Below are 19,923 nucleotides of genomic sequence, written 5' to 3'. Positions count from 1 at the left end.
AAACTAAAAATGAATCAGAGCGGAGCCTGTAAATGAAAACCGACCTGATTATGCATTCCACAAATGGCAATATATGTATTTTTTTTAAACCAGTAAAATATCAAAACAACAGTTGGTGAAACCAAAAACCAAAAAAAAAAAAAAAAAAGAAGAAGAAATGAAAGAAAGAAAACGAGATAGTGTGAGCAGGGTGTATGGAGACACGCCCTCAGATCATAAATGTCCGGTAATATTTGCCTTGCCACCATCAACTATCCCTTTTAGTCTGGCTGGAATGAAGATTTATACGTTTGTCCCAAGTTTCACTGATTACGGTATTTAGGTTTTAAAAGACTCATATTCATATCAGTATAAGGTGATGGGATACTGTAACAGCGCTCCTCTCATGTATGGGAAGTGTTTTAAAGGACAGTCTAAAAGTACCTAACAGACCAAACTAAACGAAGCAGATATGGTATAACTATAATGTGAATAAATATTAGCGTTACTAAAACTCGGGTTGTTGTTTTTGTCCCGGTCTCTCCGCGCAGGCCGCCTGTACTAATTTTGGCCTCTGAGACTTGCCGTAGACACATGCAGCCGTAGCCATGGTTGTAGCTCAACCAGCAGCAGGAGCCGAAACACCTGGAGAAGAGGCGGCCGTGTGCTGACAGCACGGAGAGTGTCTTCACCCGGTATGTGGAGGCTGACACGGTGACGGGAGGATGGACCGGAGTGGTGAGTCTGGAGACAATTCCGCTGTCACTTTATTCAGGCGCGTTTCTGCTGAAGGTTAGCCCCGAACACACTGCCGTGCACCAGCGTGCTGAGTGCAGAGCAGAGCAGAGCAGGCTGTACTTTCTATTCCAGTGTGTAGTTTTACTCACACTTAAATACAAATTACACCATTCAAACCTTTGAGATCACTTGCCTCCATCGAGTAAGACGACTTTTCTTCACCAAGTATCATAATGTAGCATTTTCAGGACGATTCTGTTTTATTATTATGTCTCATCGTGTTGCCTTGAGCCAGGAAGGAAAGATGTTTATAATTGATTCCATAATTTGCTATGTTTAAGATTCAGAAACGGTCCGAGCTGAAGTGGCACTCCTTGAATATTAAACATCAAGCACTGAACGCGGCTTGCTATGGGTATTATTGATTACAGTCTGCACTAAAACCGTTTTATAAATAAACTTTAATTTGATAAATTGTGGGGATTGGAGTTTCTGTTGTTACAGCTCAGATGACTGTCTTGTGCCTGACTGCTCATTTGTGCACACGCCACATTTCCTTTTTTTGACTCAGCAGAAAGTTTGCTGTGTTTTGTCTGGTTACATTTGAAAACGAAACCCTGGAAGTTTTTTTTTCTCTCTCATTGCAATTTACTGTACATGACAATATTTCGATGGCCGTATGTTAACACCATTCTTGTCAGTCTCTCTCCTCTCCTGGAACAAGGGTGAATTTGTATGATTCATCGTGATCATGTATTTTTCTTTTTTCATGAAGCTTTTGAGATCGTCATTTATACTGCTTACTTTAAACATGATGGACCACCTGGGACATCAAAGAAATTACTGCTGCTGTTGACTTACTTTTCTAATAAGCTGACACTAAATAGGGAACAGTCTGACACAGAATGACCTCTGAGGGAAAGATCTTAATCTCAAAAGCCTAAAGGAATTCCATTGCACATCTGACACCCATAAAGGATTCTCCTATCAGAGATTGGCCTTGTTATACAAAGTGAGCATGTGAGCTGGCAAAATAATTTGACTGTGACAAACTTTCACATGATTACACTGCAATCATGTGCCTTATCAAACATTAAATTCAAGTCAATTGGGAAAAATAAGGCTTTTTCTTCCACCAGAGGCAGTTTAGTAGGTATAAAAAGTTTAATGCTGAAATTATTGTTTAAAGAAACAACAGTTCATTTCATGAACTGGCTTGAACGAGTTGTCATATTGTTTAAATATCTGTTGGTCGTCAGGATGATATTTTTTCATATAGCTTTACTTCTGTTTCTTTTTTCGGTTATACTTTTAAACATTAAATAATATACTAGACATATCTACTTTCTGACTCTTATTTTCTTGACATATTAGTTACTTTGAATTCTATGGAGGAGGGTTCAGAGTTGCAGTGAAATGGTCAAAGCAGCTGACAGTTGCGTTCACCCACAATGAATATGTGAAAATTCACATACAGTGTTTCTTTTTGTGGGATGCTGGAGCTGATCCCATGTAACTACAGATAAAGGACATGCCACCAGTCTGTCCAGACACATAAATGCCACAAGGGCAACGTCTCTATTCATGTTTTGCTACTTCATTTTTTTTGTGAAGGGATGGCGTGCTGCACACGCTAATGCTTTATTTTATTACAATCACGTCGACTTGCGTACATCGTAGGCTGTGATTCAGCTTGCATTGTCATTGTGCAAGCTGCACATAGAAAATGTCATGTTGTGCCCAAAGTTTGTTAGAATTATGTTGTACAGTGTGTTGAGCTGTGAACTTTAAGATTATTAGAATTGCACAGTTTGTAAGCCGTCCTTCAGGAAAACCCTACGTGGCAGACCGTTAGCCTCACAGGCATGGTTTTGGACTGTTACACCCAGAGAAAAGGCCCAGGTTTAAACCAAGACATTCTTGACTAAAGAGAGATCATATTCCATGAATAATTACCACATTCCAAGACTTGAACATACGTCATAACCTGTCATTGCTAATGATTAATATTCATTGATACATATAGCCCAATTTCATCTCGCCGGGGATGGACTGGTAATATAGTGTGATAATAACCTGTAAGTTTAAACTTGAACATTGTTGTGATACAGAGTATATGTGATGAAAATGTCTATTTAGGAAGTGCCAAGCTTTCTTTGACGGCAGGGCTTTGAGATTTCCTCACACAGTGAGGTAGCTGTCTTTAATGGCAGTATCACTAATACTGGGTCAGTCTTGTGTTGTGTCCAGTACTCTGAAGACATTTGTTTGAAAATAAATCAGTCTTTTCTTTTAAAAGTTTACAGTTTGCTTGTTGGTTTGGCGGCCCGGATTGGAGACTCTTGTGTCCCTGTTTTGGCCCATGAGCCTTATGTTGATCACCCCTTATGTTTGCTCATAAGACCTTACTTGCTCCCACCCAAACAATGGTGAAGTTGCCTTTAAAACCAGTATTCTTTTAATTTTTATTTAAATAAATTTTACTCAAGCGTTAAGTAAGTGCATTCGTCGAATTTCATGTAAAGTTTCACATCTAAATATGCGGTATTGTAATCCTCTATACCACCCTGCTGGCGTGGCTGCAGCAGTCAGGAATATAGTGAATAAAGTAAAAAGCTTTTATGGTTTTAGTTCGCTCTTCTCTGTGGTGAAGCGACTTCTCTCGGTCGGTTCTCCGCTCCGCTCCGGCTCTCAGACAGGCTCTCGAGCCGGTTGAACGGGTCCGGACTCGGGCTCAGAGTCTCCTCCTGGAGCTGCCAGGTGCAAAACACCTGCCGCCTCCCACAGAAACCCTCCCGAGCTTCATCACTCCGGGAAAACGCTTCTTTTACGGGTTTGAGCTCACGGTGAGTCGCTGTTTCTCCTCCAAGTGTCTTTATCCACATGAAAGGTGGCTTTTGTTCCGGATTTTTTCAGCTATTTGGAGGCGGAAGTGAGAATCAGGTCAACTAAATTTGCGGCTTTTGTTTTTTTTTTTCTTTAGGTTTTCTCACTATCGATACTCTTAACCCTAACGTTAGTTCACAGGTAAATAGTTGAGCTTCATGAGACATTTTATTAGGCGAGTTTAGTCTTTAAGAGTTAATGTTTTATAGAAGAAGTCAAAACGTCGAGGGATATTTCGAAACTTTATTACACTGTGTGCGTTACCGACCGAGTCTACCATTATCTTATGTGTTTTAAAATGCGGCTACTTTCTTAATTGTTATTTTTACTAAAAAAAAAAAATATATATATATAATAACACTTGTAGCGCGACTGAATGACTGGTTGCTGATCGCTGTGTAGCTATGGCAGGGGCGGAACTAAAGAATAGTGAAGGGGCAGGGGGGGGGGGGGGGCAACTCAAGGGGGGCACCCAAATGTGACAATAATCTGTATTTCATTGTTCCATTATTTTATTTTGCTTTTGTTATGTATCATTTCACTTTAAAAGAGTTGTCATAGGACTTACATTCCCTACTATCTGTGTGGTGTTGGACATCTGTGATGGAGAAACGTGTATATCCTGCCTTCACCCTGAGTCAGTTGTCATTAAATCCAGCACCCCTTGAGTATCGAATGCATTTTAGTTTACATTCAGCCAAATTTCATCTTGAGTATCCCAAAAATCGCCTCATAATAACCTTTTAAATGTAAGCTTTTAAAGTTTTTCTTAATTGTGATGTAGAGCAAGCATCTGCAATTCTGTATGTTTTAGACAACTTCCTGCTTCAGCACACCTCAAGTTCCTGTTGTCATTGTAATGCTTGTATAAAATATAAGCCTAATAATTAGCCCCGTATTGCATCCGGGTGTGTTGTACCTGGGAGAGATCTAAAACATGCAGAATGTGGCACCTCGAGGCGAGGACATATAGGTCCCTGACATAGATTATGCAAATTTTAAAACAATGTTTTAATGATACCTTCTTTTCAAAATAGCATGTGTCCCTAAACTTTCAGACTGGTTTTGGCCCATGGGCTTTATGTTTGACACATCTGGGTCATAAGATGGCTGTTCCTTTATTGGTATTGTTCTCTTCAGTGCAGTTAAGAAGCTATTCAACAGAATCAAAAATGGTTCAAATGGTACAAAACCCGATCACATACTGTAAAAATGATTCCACTTAAAAACGAAGCAAAACCATACTATTGAAAGAGGAATTAAACACTAGACTATTGCTGGTGTGTTCAGAAAACATGATCCCCCATCAGACCAGTTCAAACCATATGACCCAGGATAGCCCCTCCTCTTCTTCCCTGCCCAGAGCCGTAAAAGCACTAGTGGCACAGAAAACGTTCTTGGTGTTTGTAACACTGACCAGACGGGAGCTTTACAGTGTGATAATATTGACCTTTTGGGTGTGAGATGCTGCCGAGTTCACATAAACCTCACAGCAGCAGGCCTGATGCTGTGCAACCGTTGTCTGCAGGTAGTGTGGCGGAGCCGCCGAGCGGACTCCCCTCACCAAGTCCCAGAGACCCTCGGCACTTTCCTGACTCACACATGGTAAGAACATCTTCACTGTTGATGACCAAATTGTATTTGTAGTACTCAGAAAGTAATGACCTCCTTATGTCACGTACTTACAATGAAATTGTTCAAATTTAATCTTGCTCTCGTCAATCTATACTTCTTAGCTTGTATTGACAACAATCAAATGTGTAGTTTGTATTTAATGTGAATTTACAGAAGCCGTTTGACTATAACTCTCATTCCAGTTTTTGATCATCTTTTTACACTGCCTCCACAGCTCAGATAAGGTATTATATACCAACGCACAGATCTGGAGAGGGCTACAAAATATTTTGATGCAATTCTTTGAAGCAAAGGCATCCTACAAAAACAGGAACTATTACATATTTCTGTTACATTGATCGTCTATAAAAAAGAAGTTACAGTGAAGGTCTGAGGACAAATGGAGTTTTAGAGAAACAGCTGTCAGAAAACAGTTAAGCACTTGATTTTACTTCGTAAAAATCCCAGGCTATGAAAAACAAAGTTTCTTTTGTCTTCTTTAACCAAGAAAAAGTCATCTAGCAATCATTCGGAGGTAAGACTAATTGTCCAGCATTGTCTCAGCAGTGATGGAAAACTGCGCGGGACATGATGCTGTGGGAGGATTTTAATGGCAGTGATGGGAAGACTAATTGCTTAAAACTTGAGGCTGAGCTAAAGGTTCAGATTTCGGAGCGCATTGTGAAGAAACTTGAATATATTGTTTTCAAAACAGCTCTTGATCGAGTGTCCGGTCTTGTTTGATGGAACTTGAGAGGATACGTTGACTTTAAAGACAGAATATTCACAATCCTCAACATTTCAAAGCTGATCATGTCAAATCCAATTATATGACACGTAATTGATTACCCAGGCAGTCTCAAATCTGCTGAGTCTGAATATTTTGTGCCAATGTGGTACTTAAGTGCTTCTCACTTCCATAAAAATCACATGAAATGGAATATCCATTTCCTGGTTCACATTAATCACGTGCATGAAGTTGTCACCCACCTTTCTCTTAATCATCCGACCAAATAGTTATCAAAGAGCGTATTAGTGTTTGGCATTAAATTGCATCCATTTCCATCTGAGGTGATTTAGCTCATAAAACAGGTTTGTGGGTGTCTTCCCTCCACCTGACTTCAGAAGTTAACTGGAATGTTCATTTGACTGTGAAACATGGCATTTGAGGATTTTTGTCAGAAACAAACATGTTTGGATTTAGAGAATATTACGAGGAAACTGTTTTGCATAGTTTTTAAAGAATTAGCAAAATGATTACATCAATCAAACTACACGGCACTGAGTGAATAAAACCAAGGCTGACGGATTGTTGATGGTGTATAGATGTTAGAATGCTAAAATGTATGTTTTGTATCACAACGCAAAGCAAGTTGCAGTCACAATTGGGCCACTGTTTGAGTGTGAACGTAAATCTGTGTGTCTCTCTTCCCCACCAGGACGTTCAGGGGTATAAGTGGGTGCGATGGCGGGTGTGGATGTGCCGTCTTCTCGCCCTGCTGACCTTGGGTCTCCTCCTGATTCTGTTTCACTGGCGCCCTCGACTCGCCGTCCTGGCCCGCTGCTGCTCCTGCCCCCTGGCTTTGGCAGATATTCTGCTGCTGAGAGTGAGAAAATTCAAGATTTGAAAATATCACTGAAACTGCAGACGTCTGCGTTTATAGCTAAGTTTCATTTAACCACTTCTTTCATGTGATTTCAAGACACGTGGCAAACTACATTCATGTTTCCCACTGTTGAAACTGTGTAAGAAAATAACTTAGTCAACGTTTGTTTTCTTTTGGTTGATGATATTTTCATCACTGAGCAGGTGTTTTCTCCAGTAGTTGACTGGAATCAGTTCCTGTTCAGGTCATTGTGTGGGTTTTTTTTTTTTTTCTTCTTTTTTTTTTTTCCAGATGACAGCTGTTTCTGTTTTTTTCTTTCAGGACAGTTTTGGCCAACAACATGTGGTGGAGGTCCTCACAGAGGAGATGGAGGAGGGCAGGTGGGCTTCGCCTCCTGTCTCCTGACTGTATAACTTTCTAACGCTTACCAAATCAACCAAAGTGAACTTCACAAATGCTGTTTACTTGTTTTCTTGCAGCTGGGAGGTGTTGGGACAGCAGGAGGATGTTGAATGGAGAGACACAGTTCAGCTGTATGACGAGGAGGTAAGAAAACAGTCAATCAGTCGTCTTTTGTTTAGTTTCTTTGGAGATTAATGTGCAGAGTGATGTTCCTGTCTTGCCTTGTGTTCCAGAGAACTCTGCTGCGCTACTACCTGTTTGAAGGATTGCGTTACGTCTGGCTGAGCAGGAAGGGAGCGTTCTGTAGCGTTAGGTACCGACGCTACGAGCATTTAGCTCAGCTCTCCTGTTGAATACTGACAACCTTTTCGCTGTACTTGCTGTGTTGTTGTTGACAATTCTCAACCAAGCACATTTGATTTTTCAGTCAGACTGATTTCGTGTTGGTGTCTTTCGTGTGTTTGCAGTGTCCTCAATGAGGACTGGAGCTGCAAAGACCTGCATAACTTCAAAAAGGGCCTGACCCCCCTCGAGCAGAGCTTGAGGTACAAAATAATGCATGAAAGGAGGGAAAAAAAACAAACAATTCTTTAATCTCAGAGGGCACTGCTGTGTAATTGATGGCATGAATTGTTTCAGGAGATCCCTGTATGGCGCCAACCTGATTGACGTGCCTGTGAAGTCTTACATGAAGCTGCTGGTTGAGGAGGTAAAGCAGAAAGTTGCTCTCATTACAAGGGTTTGAAATGTTTGAAGCGGTAATTTGTTGAAAACCTGAGTGTCTAATTTTTTTATTTTTTATTTTGTGCCTTTTTTAGATCCTCAATCCTTTCTATGTGTTCCAAGTTTTCAGCGTCATCCTGTGGACAATTGATACCTATTATATTTATGCCTCAATCATAGTTTTTATCTCGTTTATCTCCATCGGCATCTCACTTTATGAGACCCGTAAGGTGAGCATGTTTTTTTCATAGTTTGTTTTAGTCGTGTAAGTCGGTCTGGATATGGATGCTGAAGACATAGTGTATGAAACTTATTTGATCTTTCTCCACAGCAAAGTGTGACGCTACGCAGCATGGCGCGGTTCGTCACAAACGTCACAATACGAAGAGACTCAGGACGTAAGTGTTGGTCATCCTTTCATCCCACTTTTATTTTTTATTTAGTATTTTATATAGATAATTTAGAGTAAAAATCAACCCCAAGATCATCTCAGCCTTTTTTGGAAATGGAGTTGAATAAATGGGGAATCAGTTGTTTGTCCAGACATCTGTGAAGAAATTCCCTCGAGGAATGTTTGCATGGATATCACATTCAGGAGAAGAGACAGAGTGACTTTGACCTTTGAATATTAACTACCTTAACTGTCAGTTCAAAGTGTAGTGCATGTTGTCATTTTCCTGAGATCCATTATTAATAAGTTGTGAAACATTTTTTTTTCCTTGAGGCAAAATCTTACTGGGTAATCTGTGTGTGAACCAACCAGTTGATCAGCCATGCGGCGTTCCACATTTTGACATGCTGTCACCGCGCCTGTGAGGTGACACATGTGAATATGGCTGTGGACAGACGTTGAGGTCACGGGGTAAAAATGCAGAACAGCTTTTGAGAAAAGGTGACTTCAGGTCAACATGTTTGTTTTTAGTAAACTAAAAGTGCAGTAGACTGATGTAAACCTTTTTTTTTTTCTCCTTCATTGTTTGTGCATCGTGGGCAGAATTCCCCACAGAAGTGATTATTTTTTCTCGTGTGTTTTCTCAGAGGAGGAATGTGTGAGCTCGGAGGATCTGGTTCCTGGCGACTGTCTGATCATCCCTCAGGAAGGTCTGCTGCTGCCCTGCGACGCTGCCCTGCTGGCTGGGGAGTGTCTGGTCAACGAGAGCATGCTCACAGGTAACCCTCACACCTCGACCGCACCACCAGGCACAGATTTATGTGCAGGAATCGTGGTTTTTTTTTTTTTTTGTCTGAGTGAGCATTTGCTTCCCTGAAATTGACCCAGTAAGCCGATTTCTGAAACGAGTCAGACGAGAAGTTTTCACGTCTCCGACAGGCTTCATTCATTCCACTCTCACTCTGCTGCGTAACTCCTGATGTCAGTACATGACATAATGACAGAGGCATTCCAGCGCAGCCACTGTCCCAGTAATTCATAAGATCTCCTCCCTGCGGAAACGCCTTTCTCTCTAGGTCATCTAGTTCTACATTTTTGTCAGGAGAACTTAAGGCGAGCAAGTATGCAGCCCTTATTTCCCCACGCTTAAAAAGAAACAATGCAGTCTATCAACACACCTTTAGTTTCTAGCTGATCTGTTATAAAGTGGGACATCAAGTGTGTTTCTCTGAATGTGGTCTTTCAGGTTGGTTCGAACTTATCAGTGTGGAATCGGTGCGCTTGCTCTTTTGTCTTCAGGTGAAAGTGTTCCGGTGCTGAAAACCTCCCTGCCCGCCGTTGACAGGAAATACAGCTCAGACTCTGAGCGCAGACACACTCTGTTCTGTGGAACCCAACTCATCCAGGCCAAAGGGGGGCGACCCGGCGGAGCGGGCGCCGTCGCTGTAGTCACCAGCACTGGTGAGGGCAGATACTGATAATCCAGTATGCAAATGTCTTGGTAGAAGCCAGCTTGACTAACTTGACTATGATGACTAATTTGCAGATGTTAACCTTATTAAAATCTATTTATCATATTGGCTACAAAGACATTTAAAATTTAACTGAATTATTTTGTGTATCTTTCTTGTCAAGGATGTCGCATTGTAATTCCTTTTTTTTGTTGTTGTTGTTGTTTTGCAGGTTTTTTCACAGCCAAGGGGAACCTGGTCAGCTCCATTCTGTATCCTCAGCCAATCGACTTCCGCTTCTACAAAGATGCCTTTAAGTTCCTGTTCATCCTGGGTTTTTTCGGTAAGAACTTTTTAATTTCTGAAGCTGTAATGTTTGTCTCTTTGTACAAGTAAGTAACTGAGATGTTGTATTTCAAGCCTTTAATTGAGTTTTTCCCCTTGTTGCCTCCTTCAGCTCTCATTGGCAGCATTTACATTTTTGTCGTTCTCTACAAAGCCCAAGTAAGTACGAACCACCATTTATCCGCACTTTATCCTCTGACCTGTCTTTACTGGCCTCCAAAGCTGACCTTCCGCTGGACACATGTGCAGGTGACCTGGCTGGAATTGATTATCAGGTCCTTGGATATCGTGACCATCGCAGTGCCTCCGGCGCTGCCTGCTGCCATCACAGCTGGAACCATCTACGCTCAGAACAGGCTGAAGAGCGAGGGCGTCTTCTGCATCAGTCCGCCTCGGATCAACGTCTGCGGGAAAGTTTCGCTCTTCTGCTTTGACAAGGTGAGAAGGACTACTTGGAGGTGTTCTCCATCTATTTGATTAAACTTTCAAAATCTAGACGTGAGTCAGTATTTTATTTTTACTTTTATGTGTGTTCCAAATGTGTTTTTATTCTGGTGTCACACAAAAGTTTATATTGCACTCGGCTCTGAAATAAAAACTGCACTGAAGTTTTCTTCAGTTGAGTATTGTTCATTTTTCGGCTGCAGACGGGAACTCTGACAGAGGACGGTCTGGATGTGTGGGGAGTGGTGGAGGCGGGTCCTGCTGGTTTCTCGGAGCTGGTCCCCGATCCCCAACAGCTGCCTGCCGGCCCGATGCTCTCTGGCCTCGCCTGCTGCCACACAGTCACGCTGCTGCGAGGGCAGCCCATCGGAGACCCTCTGGAGCTGATGATGGTCGAGTCCACTGGCTGGGTATGATTTATTGATATGAAAAACTTCAGTTTATTATTGAAATATCAACATATGGAGATACAGTGGAGAGAAGTTATCATAGCAGTCTAAACCTATACTAGAAAATGCCAGTCCAGGTGTTCATCATTGTTGTGTTGTTTGGAATCGTTCAGACTCTCCAGGAGCCAGAGGAAGATGTACATACTCTGGATGCAGAGTTCGGAGGCCACAAAGTTTTGGCTGTTATGGAGCCACCTACTGTGAGTGTCCCTGCCGTCAAATTCTGAATTTATAAGCATAATTCAATCAATTCCTTCTGTGGAAAACGGTCTTAAAAAGGGATGTTTTGAAAGCATGAGTCTGCCTGGAGTTTACTGTCCCCGTTTGTTTCGCCGTCAGGGCCAGAGCCAGGCGGTGGCCATCGTGGGAAGGTTTCCCTTCTCTTCAGCCCTGCAGAGGATGAGCGTGGTGACGGTGGATCGAGGAGGCCGCTCTGCTCTCGCTTTCATCAAAGGTGCTCCAGAGATGGTGGCCAGTCTCTGTCGACCTGAAACAGGTGGGTATTTTTGTCTACTGAAGCTTGAAATGAGATCTGATCTCTAATGTAATTTCAAGACTGATTTTTTGTTAAATCCATCTCGTTTATGCTCGCAGTGCCTTCACAGTTTGCCAGTGAACTCCGTAACTTTTCCAGTGAAGGCCTGAGAGTCCTGGCACTCGGCTGTAAGACCGTCGATGTGAACTCAGACTTGAAGACTATTGAAAGGTGAAAATAGAGTTTCCATTTAGAGTAATAGAGTCCTCACAGCTTCATTTTTTTGTTTGTTTGTTTGTTAAATGAAGAAACAACAGGTATCTGTGTGTGTGACTGAAACTGTGGGTCTGTCCTCAGAGAGGAAGTGGAGAAAGACATGCAGTTTCTGGGCTTCTTGATGATGAAGAATCAGGTGAAGAAAGAAAGTGGAGAAGTTATCAACATCTTGACGGCGGCACAAGTTCGCAACGTTATGGTCACTGGTGAGGAATCATTTACGTTCTCCTGTTTCTGTAAAAATGTCCGTGTTCTTCTAAATCAGTATTAAAACTGGTTTTGATTTAAAATGCAGAAATCTGCACGTGAGTTTGATCGGTGGCTCTAAACCGAAAAATAAGTAATCTACTAGTGTAAGCTTCTTGCCAGTAAACAAAAGTTGCGTCTTTGTTCGCACAGGAGACAATATTTTGACGGCAGTTAGTGTAGCCAAAAGCTGCGGGATGGTGGCGCCCGAGGAGAAGGTGATCTACGTCATCGCAAACCCACACACTGCTCGATCGATGCCCACACTGAAGTTCAGCCTGCAGGACGGAGGCAGCGCGGCCGCCCACAGCTCCGAGGTCGTCACCCAGGTCAGTCTGGACTGGATGTTTGGTCAATTTCAGTCATAACACTACAGTCATGTTTAGCGTTTTTTCTTTTTGTTTGTTTTTTTAATAAATCTTTTGTGATATTCGTCCTGTTTTTCTTTCTCCTCCCAGAATCTCTACCAGGGGGGTTTTGGCTATCACTTGGCTATCAATGGAAAATCCTTTGCAGCTCTCTGCGATTACTTTCCCGATGATCTCCCGAAGGTAATTCAAGCAGTCGAAGCCCAGCAGTGATATTTACACGACCTTTACAAGACGACCGTGTAAATACAGCAGCGGTTTCTCATTCATTGCCTCCGCAGGTTTTAATGCGAGCCACGGTTTTTGCACGAATGTCCCCCGACCAGAAAACCCAGCTGGTGAAAGAGCTGCAGAAACTGAAGTAAGACGCCGCTGCAGCTCGCAGGCCTGCAGCAACACTTTGTTCTGAAATAAACAGTGATTCTGTTTGCATGATTATGAAAACAAACGGGGGAAATGAGATCATTGTAATAATCCCGTATGACATGTTTACATGAAATATAGAAATGTGACATCTGAAAAACCTCCTTCACATGTTCCAGTCCGCTCCTTGTCTTTCAAAGTTCAAACATAGTGATGGATTTTCTAAATGTCTTATATTGTCTTATTTAGTGTTGTGTTGATTTTCCTTAAAGTCTTGATATCTAAGACACAATCTGTTTCTTTCAGCCAATCAGAATTGTTTCTCTTACTTGTCATTTGTACAGCTGGGATGGATTTTTCTTCTTGTTTCAGCCAAAATGAATCTGCTGACCATTAATAGAAGGCATGTCCATCAAGCATAGACGTGGATACAAACACTTTTCACAGTCAAGTTTATTTATTTTGCTTTTCATTTAAATTACGTCTGCAATGTTTCAGTTCTACTTTATCCTCAATCAGGGTATCTTACTTTTCAGTTACAATTGTTTATGACCTTTTTCGTACAGTATTTTCCCGTTCTCTTGTTTATATTTTCTAAGCTGATACAAAGGACTCAAATTCTTGATTACGGTACATTTCTAGATATTGACTTTTACCACTTTTCTTTAAGTACTAAAGTATAAAGTGTAAGTATAGTGTGCTTTTAAAAAAAAACATGATTGTCATGTTTTTTTAAGGCGTCTTTGACCATTTTTGGTTGTGCACTTCCGCATGACTATGACTATTGTTTGTCAGTGTTTACAGAGCAGATTAATGATTGCCTTTTACACAGATCATGACTGAAATTGTGGTTTTTGTGTGACACCAAGTTATTTTTGCAATGACCGTGCTAGACTTGAATTTTTGAAACAAAAACAGGAAGTCCGAGCATCCAACCGATATTGATGTAACTTGATCACTTTAAATCGGCTTCGGTCTGTTGGATTCAGCTGCTTTGACCTTTTCCCTGTAACTCTGACTCCTCCTTTGTAGATGTTGGGGAAAAATTAAAACGGACTGAAGAATGCAACAAGGAGAAAGTGAATAAGTGTAGTTAAAGTCAAAATACATCATCATAGGATTTTTAAAAGGCTACGTTCTGTTGTTTTGTCTGCAGCTACAGAGTGGGCATGTGTGGGGACGGAGCCAACGACTGCGGCGCCCTGAGAGCCGCCGATGTGGGAGTTTCCCTGTCTGAGGCCGAAGCCTCGGTGGCCTCACCTTTCACCTCAAAGACTCAGAACATCAGCTGTGTGCCGCTGCTCATCAGGTGACCAAGGCGAAGCGTAAAGGTCCGCAGCGTCGACCAGATCTCGGCCCTGTTTGGTAACGGTGCTTTTCCCTGTTTGAGCAGAGAGGGTCGATGTTCTCTGGTCACCTCCTTCAGCCTCTTCAGATACATGGCCCTGTACAGCCTGATTCAGTTCATCTCCGTCATCATCCTCTCCACGGTGAGTGTCAACACACTGATTCTCAAACTGTATGTGTGCGAGCAACGATGAGCAGCCTGGAGTGTGTGTTTCCAGGAGAAGACGAGCCCGGGTGACTGGCAGTTCGTGTTCTGGGACCTGGTTCTGGTCACCGTGCTGGCCCTGGTGATGGGGATGGGTGGTCCCAGTCTGGTGCTGCACCCTCACAGACCCCCGGCCAGCCTGCTGGCTCTGCCCGTCCTGGGGAGCCTCTTCATCCACACCTGCCTCATCGCCCTGGGCCAGCTGGCCGCGCTCTTCATCACCAAATCGCAGGACTGGTCAGGAGAAATGACGCTCTTAAAGGAACACTATCTGTTGGGTTCTGTCAGCAAATGAATAGACGTCATTTGTGCTTGTTTGCTTCTCCTTTCAGGTTTGTTCCACTCAACTCCACGGTGTTCGGAACGAAAAATCTCCCCAACATGGAGAACACCAGTGTGTTCGCCTTATCCGGTTTCCAGTACATCATCATGGCGATTGCGGTCACCAAGGGATACCCACATAAGAAGCCCCTGTACCACAACTGTGAGTCTTCGGAAACGTGATGAATTATTTACACGGAGACATTACAGCTCGGGTACCCTGGGATTGCGGTGTGTTTTCCCTGAGTCAAGAAAAGTGAATTAACAGACCTTTTATCTTTTGCTTTCTTGTTCATATACCAAAACGTAGCTTCCAGCCTCTGACGTAAAGTGTCTCTTCGTATTTCCAGGGATTTTCTTCGGCGTGCTGATCGTCCAGCTCGCGCTGATGACGTGGCTGGTGCTGTATCCCGGTCACGTCGTTGGCCTGTTTTTTCAGCTCTACAACTTCACCGACATGAATTTTAAGATGCTGCTCGTCGCCTTGGCTGCTCTCAACCTCCTCATTTGTTTTGTGGTGGAGGTGAGTAAAGATGGGATGCTTCTACTGTCTTTCTTTTTAGGTTATTATAAGATGATGGGTTTTAACATTGAGGGGAAAATTATGAAAACATAAAAACATATATTTTTTCTGAACATTGCTCAGTTTATATAAACATGCATTAGATGACCAAACAATAAATCCCGTCTCTTCTCGCCTTCTTCCCTCCCAGGTGCTGATAGACCTGGGTATTTTAAACTGCCTCCGACTCCTGCGTGGGACGCATCCCTCGAAGAAACAGTATAAACTCCTGAACAACGTTCTGTCCGAGAGCTCGTCCTGGCCCCCCCTCAATCAGACTCTCACCCCCAGAAACCACACAGTCGTCAGCATCAGCTAACATCCGCCCGGCCTCTGTTGGACGTTAGCTCACTAAATAAAGCCGTGGATGTCTGGACCACATCCACAGCTCCACTAATTATGCAAAGCTGTGTTTACATGTAGGAATAAAAGATATTTTTATGGCAACTTGTGTATATTTATAGATGTTTTTCATTGTGTTTGAGCGTGAAGTAAAAACAAGAATCGCTTATTTTTTTTCTGCAAATCATTTTATTAAATCAGTATTTACAGGCAGTTTGTATTTGCACTGGGTGTTCACCAGATTTCCTGAACTAACATCTGTAACCAGTACTGTGGATTCTGCTGTCGAATATTTCTTGAACTGCATCACGGAAAATAACAAAAAAAAAAAATCCCAAAAACCGAGAAGTAGAGATACAGGAGGCACAAGCTGATTCCAACCTTTAAAACTTCAGGAGTTCATGATGCTGCACCTCTGAATATGGCTTTATCAATATCTATTTTTTTTTTTTTTTTATTGAGAAACATCTATAGGGCACAGCGGTCCTGGAAAGCCACAGTCGGCTCCCCCCAGCGGCGCCACATCCAGATGTGGCTCCATGCCTGGGTCACACGGGGAAAGCGGCGCCAGATGCCAGAAAGTCAGACAAGCTACAAACCTGGAATTCATTCACCTTTGAACATCAGAGACGGGCAATCCGAGCTTAAATATGGACAGTAGCTGATCCAAAAAAAAAAAAAATACAATCTGGGTTCATCTTTCATTCATTCAGTCTCGTTCACGTGCACCTGAGTTCCTACGTGCTGCGCTTCAGTGTGGCAACAAAGGGGATTCGACAACGGTAAAGTCGTTTCACCACAGCGCCCTCTTGTCGTCGTCTGACATTTTTAGGTTATTAGAAAAGGGCTTTGGATTTGGCTTCAATTAAAACGCTGCTCTGGCAATGCTGCGAACCTTTTTTTGTTTTTTAAAGGCAAGAATGCAATTCAAAAATCTACTCAAATTCACAATCTCATCTTTAGTTTTTTACTTTTTTAAATAAGATTATACAGTGAAAGTCAGAGGAAGACAGCTGGAAAGTTTAATTAAAAAAACAAAACAAAACCGTAAACAGAAGTTGTCAAATATACAACCTGACAAACACCAAATCACCTGAAACCTCTTCTTTAAAAAAAAAAAAAAAAAAAAAAAATGGCAAATGACCTCAGGGCTGCACTGATAACCAACACCCGGGTTAAACGATGAGCGTCGCTGTTTCCTACTGTCTGTAAAATCAGCTGAAACCATAGGAAGGAAGAGAGGATGCATGTTTCCATTTCATAAAAACATCATATTGTGTTTACTTAAAATCTCAATGTGAATGACCGACTTATTGACTATTGCGTGCGGATTATGAAAAAATGTATCCTTAGACATCAGCGCATCCCTAAGATAAACACAAGCAACAGCACAACAAAAAATTAAAACCTTGCGAGTCAAAAAAAACATTTAAAACAAACAAAAAAAAAAAAGGTTTGGAGGGTGACGTTGGGTATTATTGCTGGGAAGAAAGCTGCTGCAGTACCAGCTTAATTCGTTTTGATATGGCCCCTCGTGTCCCCTCCTCTCTGAGCTGTCCTTTGTTACAAGTCTTTGCTTCTGCCCTTCAGGTGTCCTTCAGGAGGCCCCGGGGCGGAGGGAGGACGGAGGCGAGGGGCGTCACTTAAAGGGGGGTGGGGGGGTCATCACAGTGAGTCCAAAAGAAGTCCATCATCACAGTGCCAAACAGACGAGCTTGGGGGGGGGGGGGGGGGGGGGGGGGGGGGGGAGAGCCTCTCTTATCAGTCCTCTGTGCTCACAGCCCATCCCACAGATGGGAGCTGAAGGAGGGAAGTGTCCAAACTTTTACAGTTCTCTCCGGTGACCCTTGGGTTCTCCCCCCCCCCCCCCCCCCCCCCCCCCTCCTCTCCATGGCCGGGCGGCCCCTCCAGGCCAAACTTATCTGTGTTGTCGGAACCCGTGGGAGCCGTCGGGGCCTGCCGGCTGCCGGACGGTGTGATGGTTTGATCGGGTTTCCCCTGAAGGCAACGTAGAGTTATTGCGCCCGAGCCTAGCAGAAAGAGAAAAGAGGAAACGTGAATAAATTGAAGACGTCATCTTTTTTTTTTCCTCTCTTTTCTGCTTTTTGGACGTCTTTCTCTGGCAGTGTCCTAATTACTGGATGGCTGCAGTTTCACGTCACACAAGTACATGTACATGTCATTCTTTTAGTTTCAAAATCATTCTTTAAATGGGGACTATATGATTAATACCATTTTAAAAGTGACAGAACCTTTTTCTGCTTAAATCAGGTCATCCAGCATTTGTCAAAGTCATGGAGACAAACAGGCATTTTCAGCAACTGAAGAGTGAAACCAAAAGTCATGTCAAAAAAACACCCGCATTGATGCTCTGACAAGATGAGACTCCTCTATGGAATGTAGACTTGTCTTGTCAATAATTTCATGACATTGACTCAGGTCATCATGTGCTGCATCCAGCTGCTGATCAGAGTCCGAGAGGACAAAATCCCTGGACGACAGACAAGTCGGCTGAATAAACATGTTCAAATCAGCTTCACATCCACCAGGAGTGGTCAGGGCTAGGAGTTACCAGGTCAGTGTCACCACAACTTTGGTTTTCCTGTAAGAGATCTGGTGGAATCTGACGATTCCACGCTTACCTGTCAGTGTTCTGCTTGTCCTGAGGCGCCTCCTCCGGGCAGGCGCTGCCCAGTATTCTCTTCCTGGCCTCTGCGTACTCTGCTTCTCGCTGGGCCAAAGACTTGACCTGCAGCGTGGGTCTGCTCTGATTTAGGGCCGATCCGAGCGAGCCGTTGTTTGCTGGCCGCTTCAGGATGCGGATCTGAGGTGGAGGTGCTGCCGGCATGGAGTCGTCCTGTATCACCACGGTGGTTTTCAGGGGAGATCGCGAAGACTCCCTGGAAGAGAAAGCCCGTCAAACGTTACACATGTCGTCAAATTGAAGCAGCAAGATGGAATTAGGCTGTAATGTGGTTGCTCAACTAGAATGAGTTCAACGCCCCTGCTATAAGGATTCAAGTCACAGCTCTCAAGAAAGCTTCTGGAAGTGCTTACTTCTCTCTCTGACTGATCCTCAGCTTCTCTTCCAACCGCTTTTCCATTTCCTGCAGAGGCGAGGACAGGAAGAAAACATTTGTATACACAAACAGCATAGTCAGGTTGATCTGAGATGGGAACAAGTGCAGCAGGTAGAGTCCTCTGGAGAGGAGCAGGATTCAGTTTCAGGCTATTTTTACACGAGCCGGACAGCTGCCAAGTCACAACAGAGTGCGATCAGCCGGCTAACATTAGCCGGGCTGATGTTGCAAGCGCAAACTTTGAAAAAGAGTCTGAAGTTGCGGATTGATCATCTGATCAAATGATCCCGACGTGCTGACGTCATCGGCTGCCAAAGCGACGTGACGGCTGCCAGCTAACCGAGCAGTTTGGGGGACGGTACCGGCCAAGTACCGGGCATTGGTCACCAAGCAGGCCGGACAACAAGAGGACCAGACTTACTTCGCAAAGCTCGCTTAGTAGGAGACAACCCCCATGAAAAGATAACACACGATGGCGCAATCAAACCGTCACATTTAAGACACACTGCCTTAAAACAGACTTTACGTACTGGGTAATGTCTCGTTCCACTCAGAGCGAGTTTGGTCGTCAGTACGGGGAGCACATCCTTGTTACTTGCAGAGCATATACTATACACTGAATTTAACATGAAATTGTTTAAATTGTCTGTAAGATTTTGATCTATACCTCAGTGGGAGCCAAAAATGAGAGTGACACCTTCTTCTGTGCGAGCCATGCAACAACTAGCTAACTTAGCGTCCGGTTAGCATTAGCGTTTCAACTTTAATGGTTATTCCGTGACTGCCTTCAGTGAGACACGCGTTGGTAACCAGTCAGTAGGTAAAATAGGTCTGATTCACTCCTTTCGAGCCACTTTGAACAGTTCAACGGTCAGTTTATTCCGCGCTGAGCCCGAGTCGCTTGCTAAGCTAGCGCTACTTGACGACAGCTTGCCAAGTTTCTTGAAGCTAGCGTTAGCCTTTAGCCACATTGTTGGCCCGTGGGATTCGCTCTCCCGGAACGGGCGTTTTAAGTTGTCAAACCAAACCCGATCGCGATTACAACCGCTCAGGAAAAATGTACACAGAGTTAACATGAAGCCCGTGGTAAATTACCCCACTATCAGCCGCTTCCTCCCAACTTTCAGCGACCTCCTCATCCATGTTTCATGTTGCTCAGACACGCTGCTGTGGGGTTGGCTCTTTCAGATCCGCCTCCCGGCTGTCTGCAGCCTGCCGTGACGTCACGCTGACGGATTTCCCCACTGCGTGATCTCCACCGTGCGTGGTCACCCTCCTCGTCCTCCTCCTCCAGCCCCGCACCGCACCG

At 43.5% G+C, this 19,923-nt stretch overlaps 3 protein-coding genes across 5 annotated transcripts in view; 2 read left to right on the top strand and 1 right to left on the bottom strand.

Annotated features, from left to right (window-relative positions):
* prdm16 (PR domain containing 16) overlaps positions 1–7,199 on the top strand; it is a 175,731-nt gene extending 168,532 nt beyond the window's left edge. Inside the window, exon 18 of the mRNA XM_030119689.1 lies at positions 7,188–7,199. The gene's annotated coding sequence lies outside the window, so the exon portion shown is untranslated. The remainder of the gene's footprint in view (positions 1–7,187) is intronic.
* Positions 591–15,987, top strand: atp13a2 (ATPase cation transporting 13A2). Of its 3 annotated transcripts, none has more exons than XM_030119692.1 (29): positions 591–717; positions 5,132–5,208; positions 6,657–6,824; positions 7,146–7,204; positions 7,304–7,370; positions 7,460–7,539; positions 7,694–7,771; positions 7,866–7,935; positions 8,045–8,179; positions 8,281–8,347; positions 8,988–9,119; positions 9,640–9,801; positions 10,024–10,134; positions 10,249–10,295; positions 10,386–10,574; positions 10,784–10,990; positions 11,143–11,229; positions 11,369–11,525; positions 11,624–11,735; positions 11,862–11,986; positions 12,180–12,355; positions 12,485–12,577; positions 12,676–12,755; positions 13,914–14,066; positions 14,151–14,247; positions 14,323–14,546; positions 14,642–14,793; positions 14,981–15,153; positions 15,344–15,511. In XM_030119692.1, the coding sequence occupies exons 1-29, from the start codon at positions 705–707 to the stop codon at positions 15,509–15,511; spliced, it is 3,459 nt and encodes a 1,152-aa protein (XP_029975552.1). In that variant the 5' UTR covers positions 591–704. The 3 variants fall into 3 exon arrangements, with proteins under 3 accessions (XP_029975552.1, XP_029975553.1, XP_029975551.1); XM_030119693.1 differs by lacking the exon at positions 591–717 and adding an exon at positions 3,438–3,563; XM_030119691.1 differs by lacking the exon at positions 591–717 and having other exon boundaries at positions 5,021–5,208; positions 15,344–15,987.
* LOC115408779 (SUZ domain-containing protein 1-like) lies at positions 15,975–19,858 on the bottom strand. Its single transcript, XM_030119703.1, has 4 exons — positions 19,710–19,858; positions 18,592–18,641; positions 18,177–18,434; positions 15,975–17,564 (listed from the first exon to the last, which is right to left on the bottom strand). Exons 1-4 carry the CDS (start codon positions 19,755–19,757, stop codon positions 17,453–17,455), a joined length of 468 nt encoding a protein of 155 aa, XP_029975563.1. The 5' UTR covers positions 19,758–19,858; the 3' UTR covers positions 15,975–17,452.
* Positions 19,859–19,923: the final 65 nt, after the last annotated feature.

Source organism: Salarias fasciatus, chromosome 20 (genome assembly GCF_902148845.1).
Source record: "Salarias fasciatus chromosome 20, fSalaFa1.1, whole genome shotgun sequence".
In the NCBI taxonomy this organism is placed as follows: domain Eukaryota; kingdom Metazoa; phylum Chordata; class Actinopteri; order Blenniiformes; family Blenniidae; genus Salarias; species Salarias fasciatus.
Note: the sequence above shows the minus strand (reverse complement) of the source record. Positions and strands in the feature narration are given on the sequence as shown.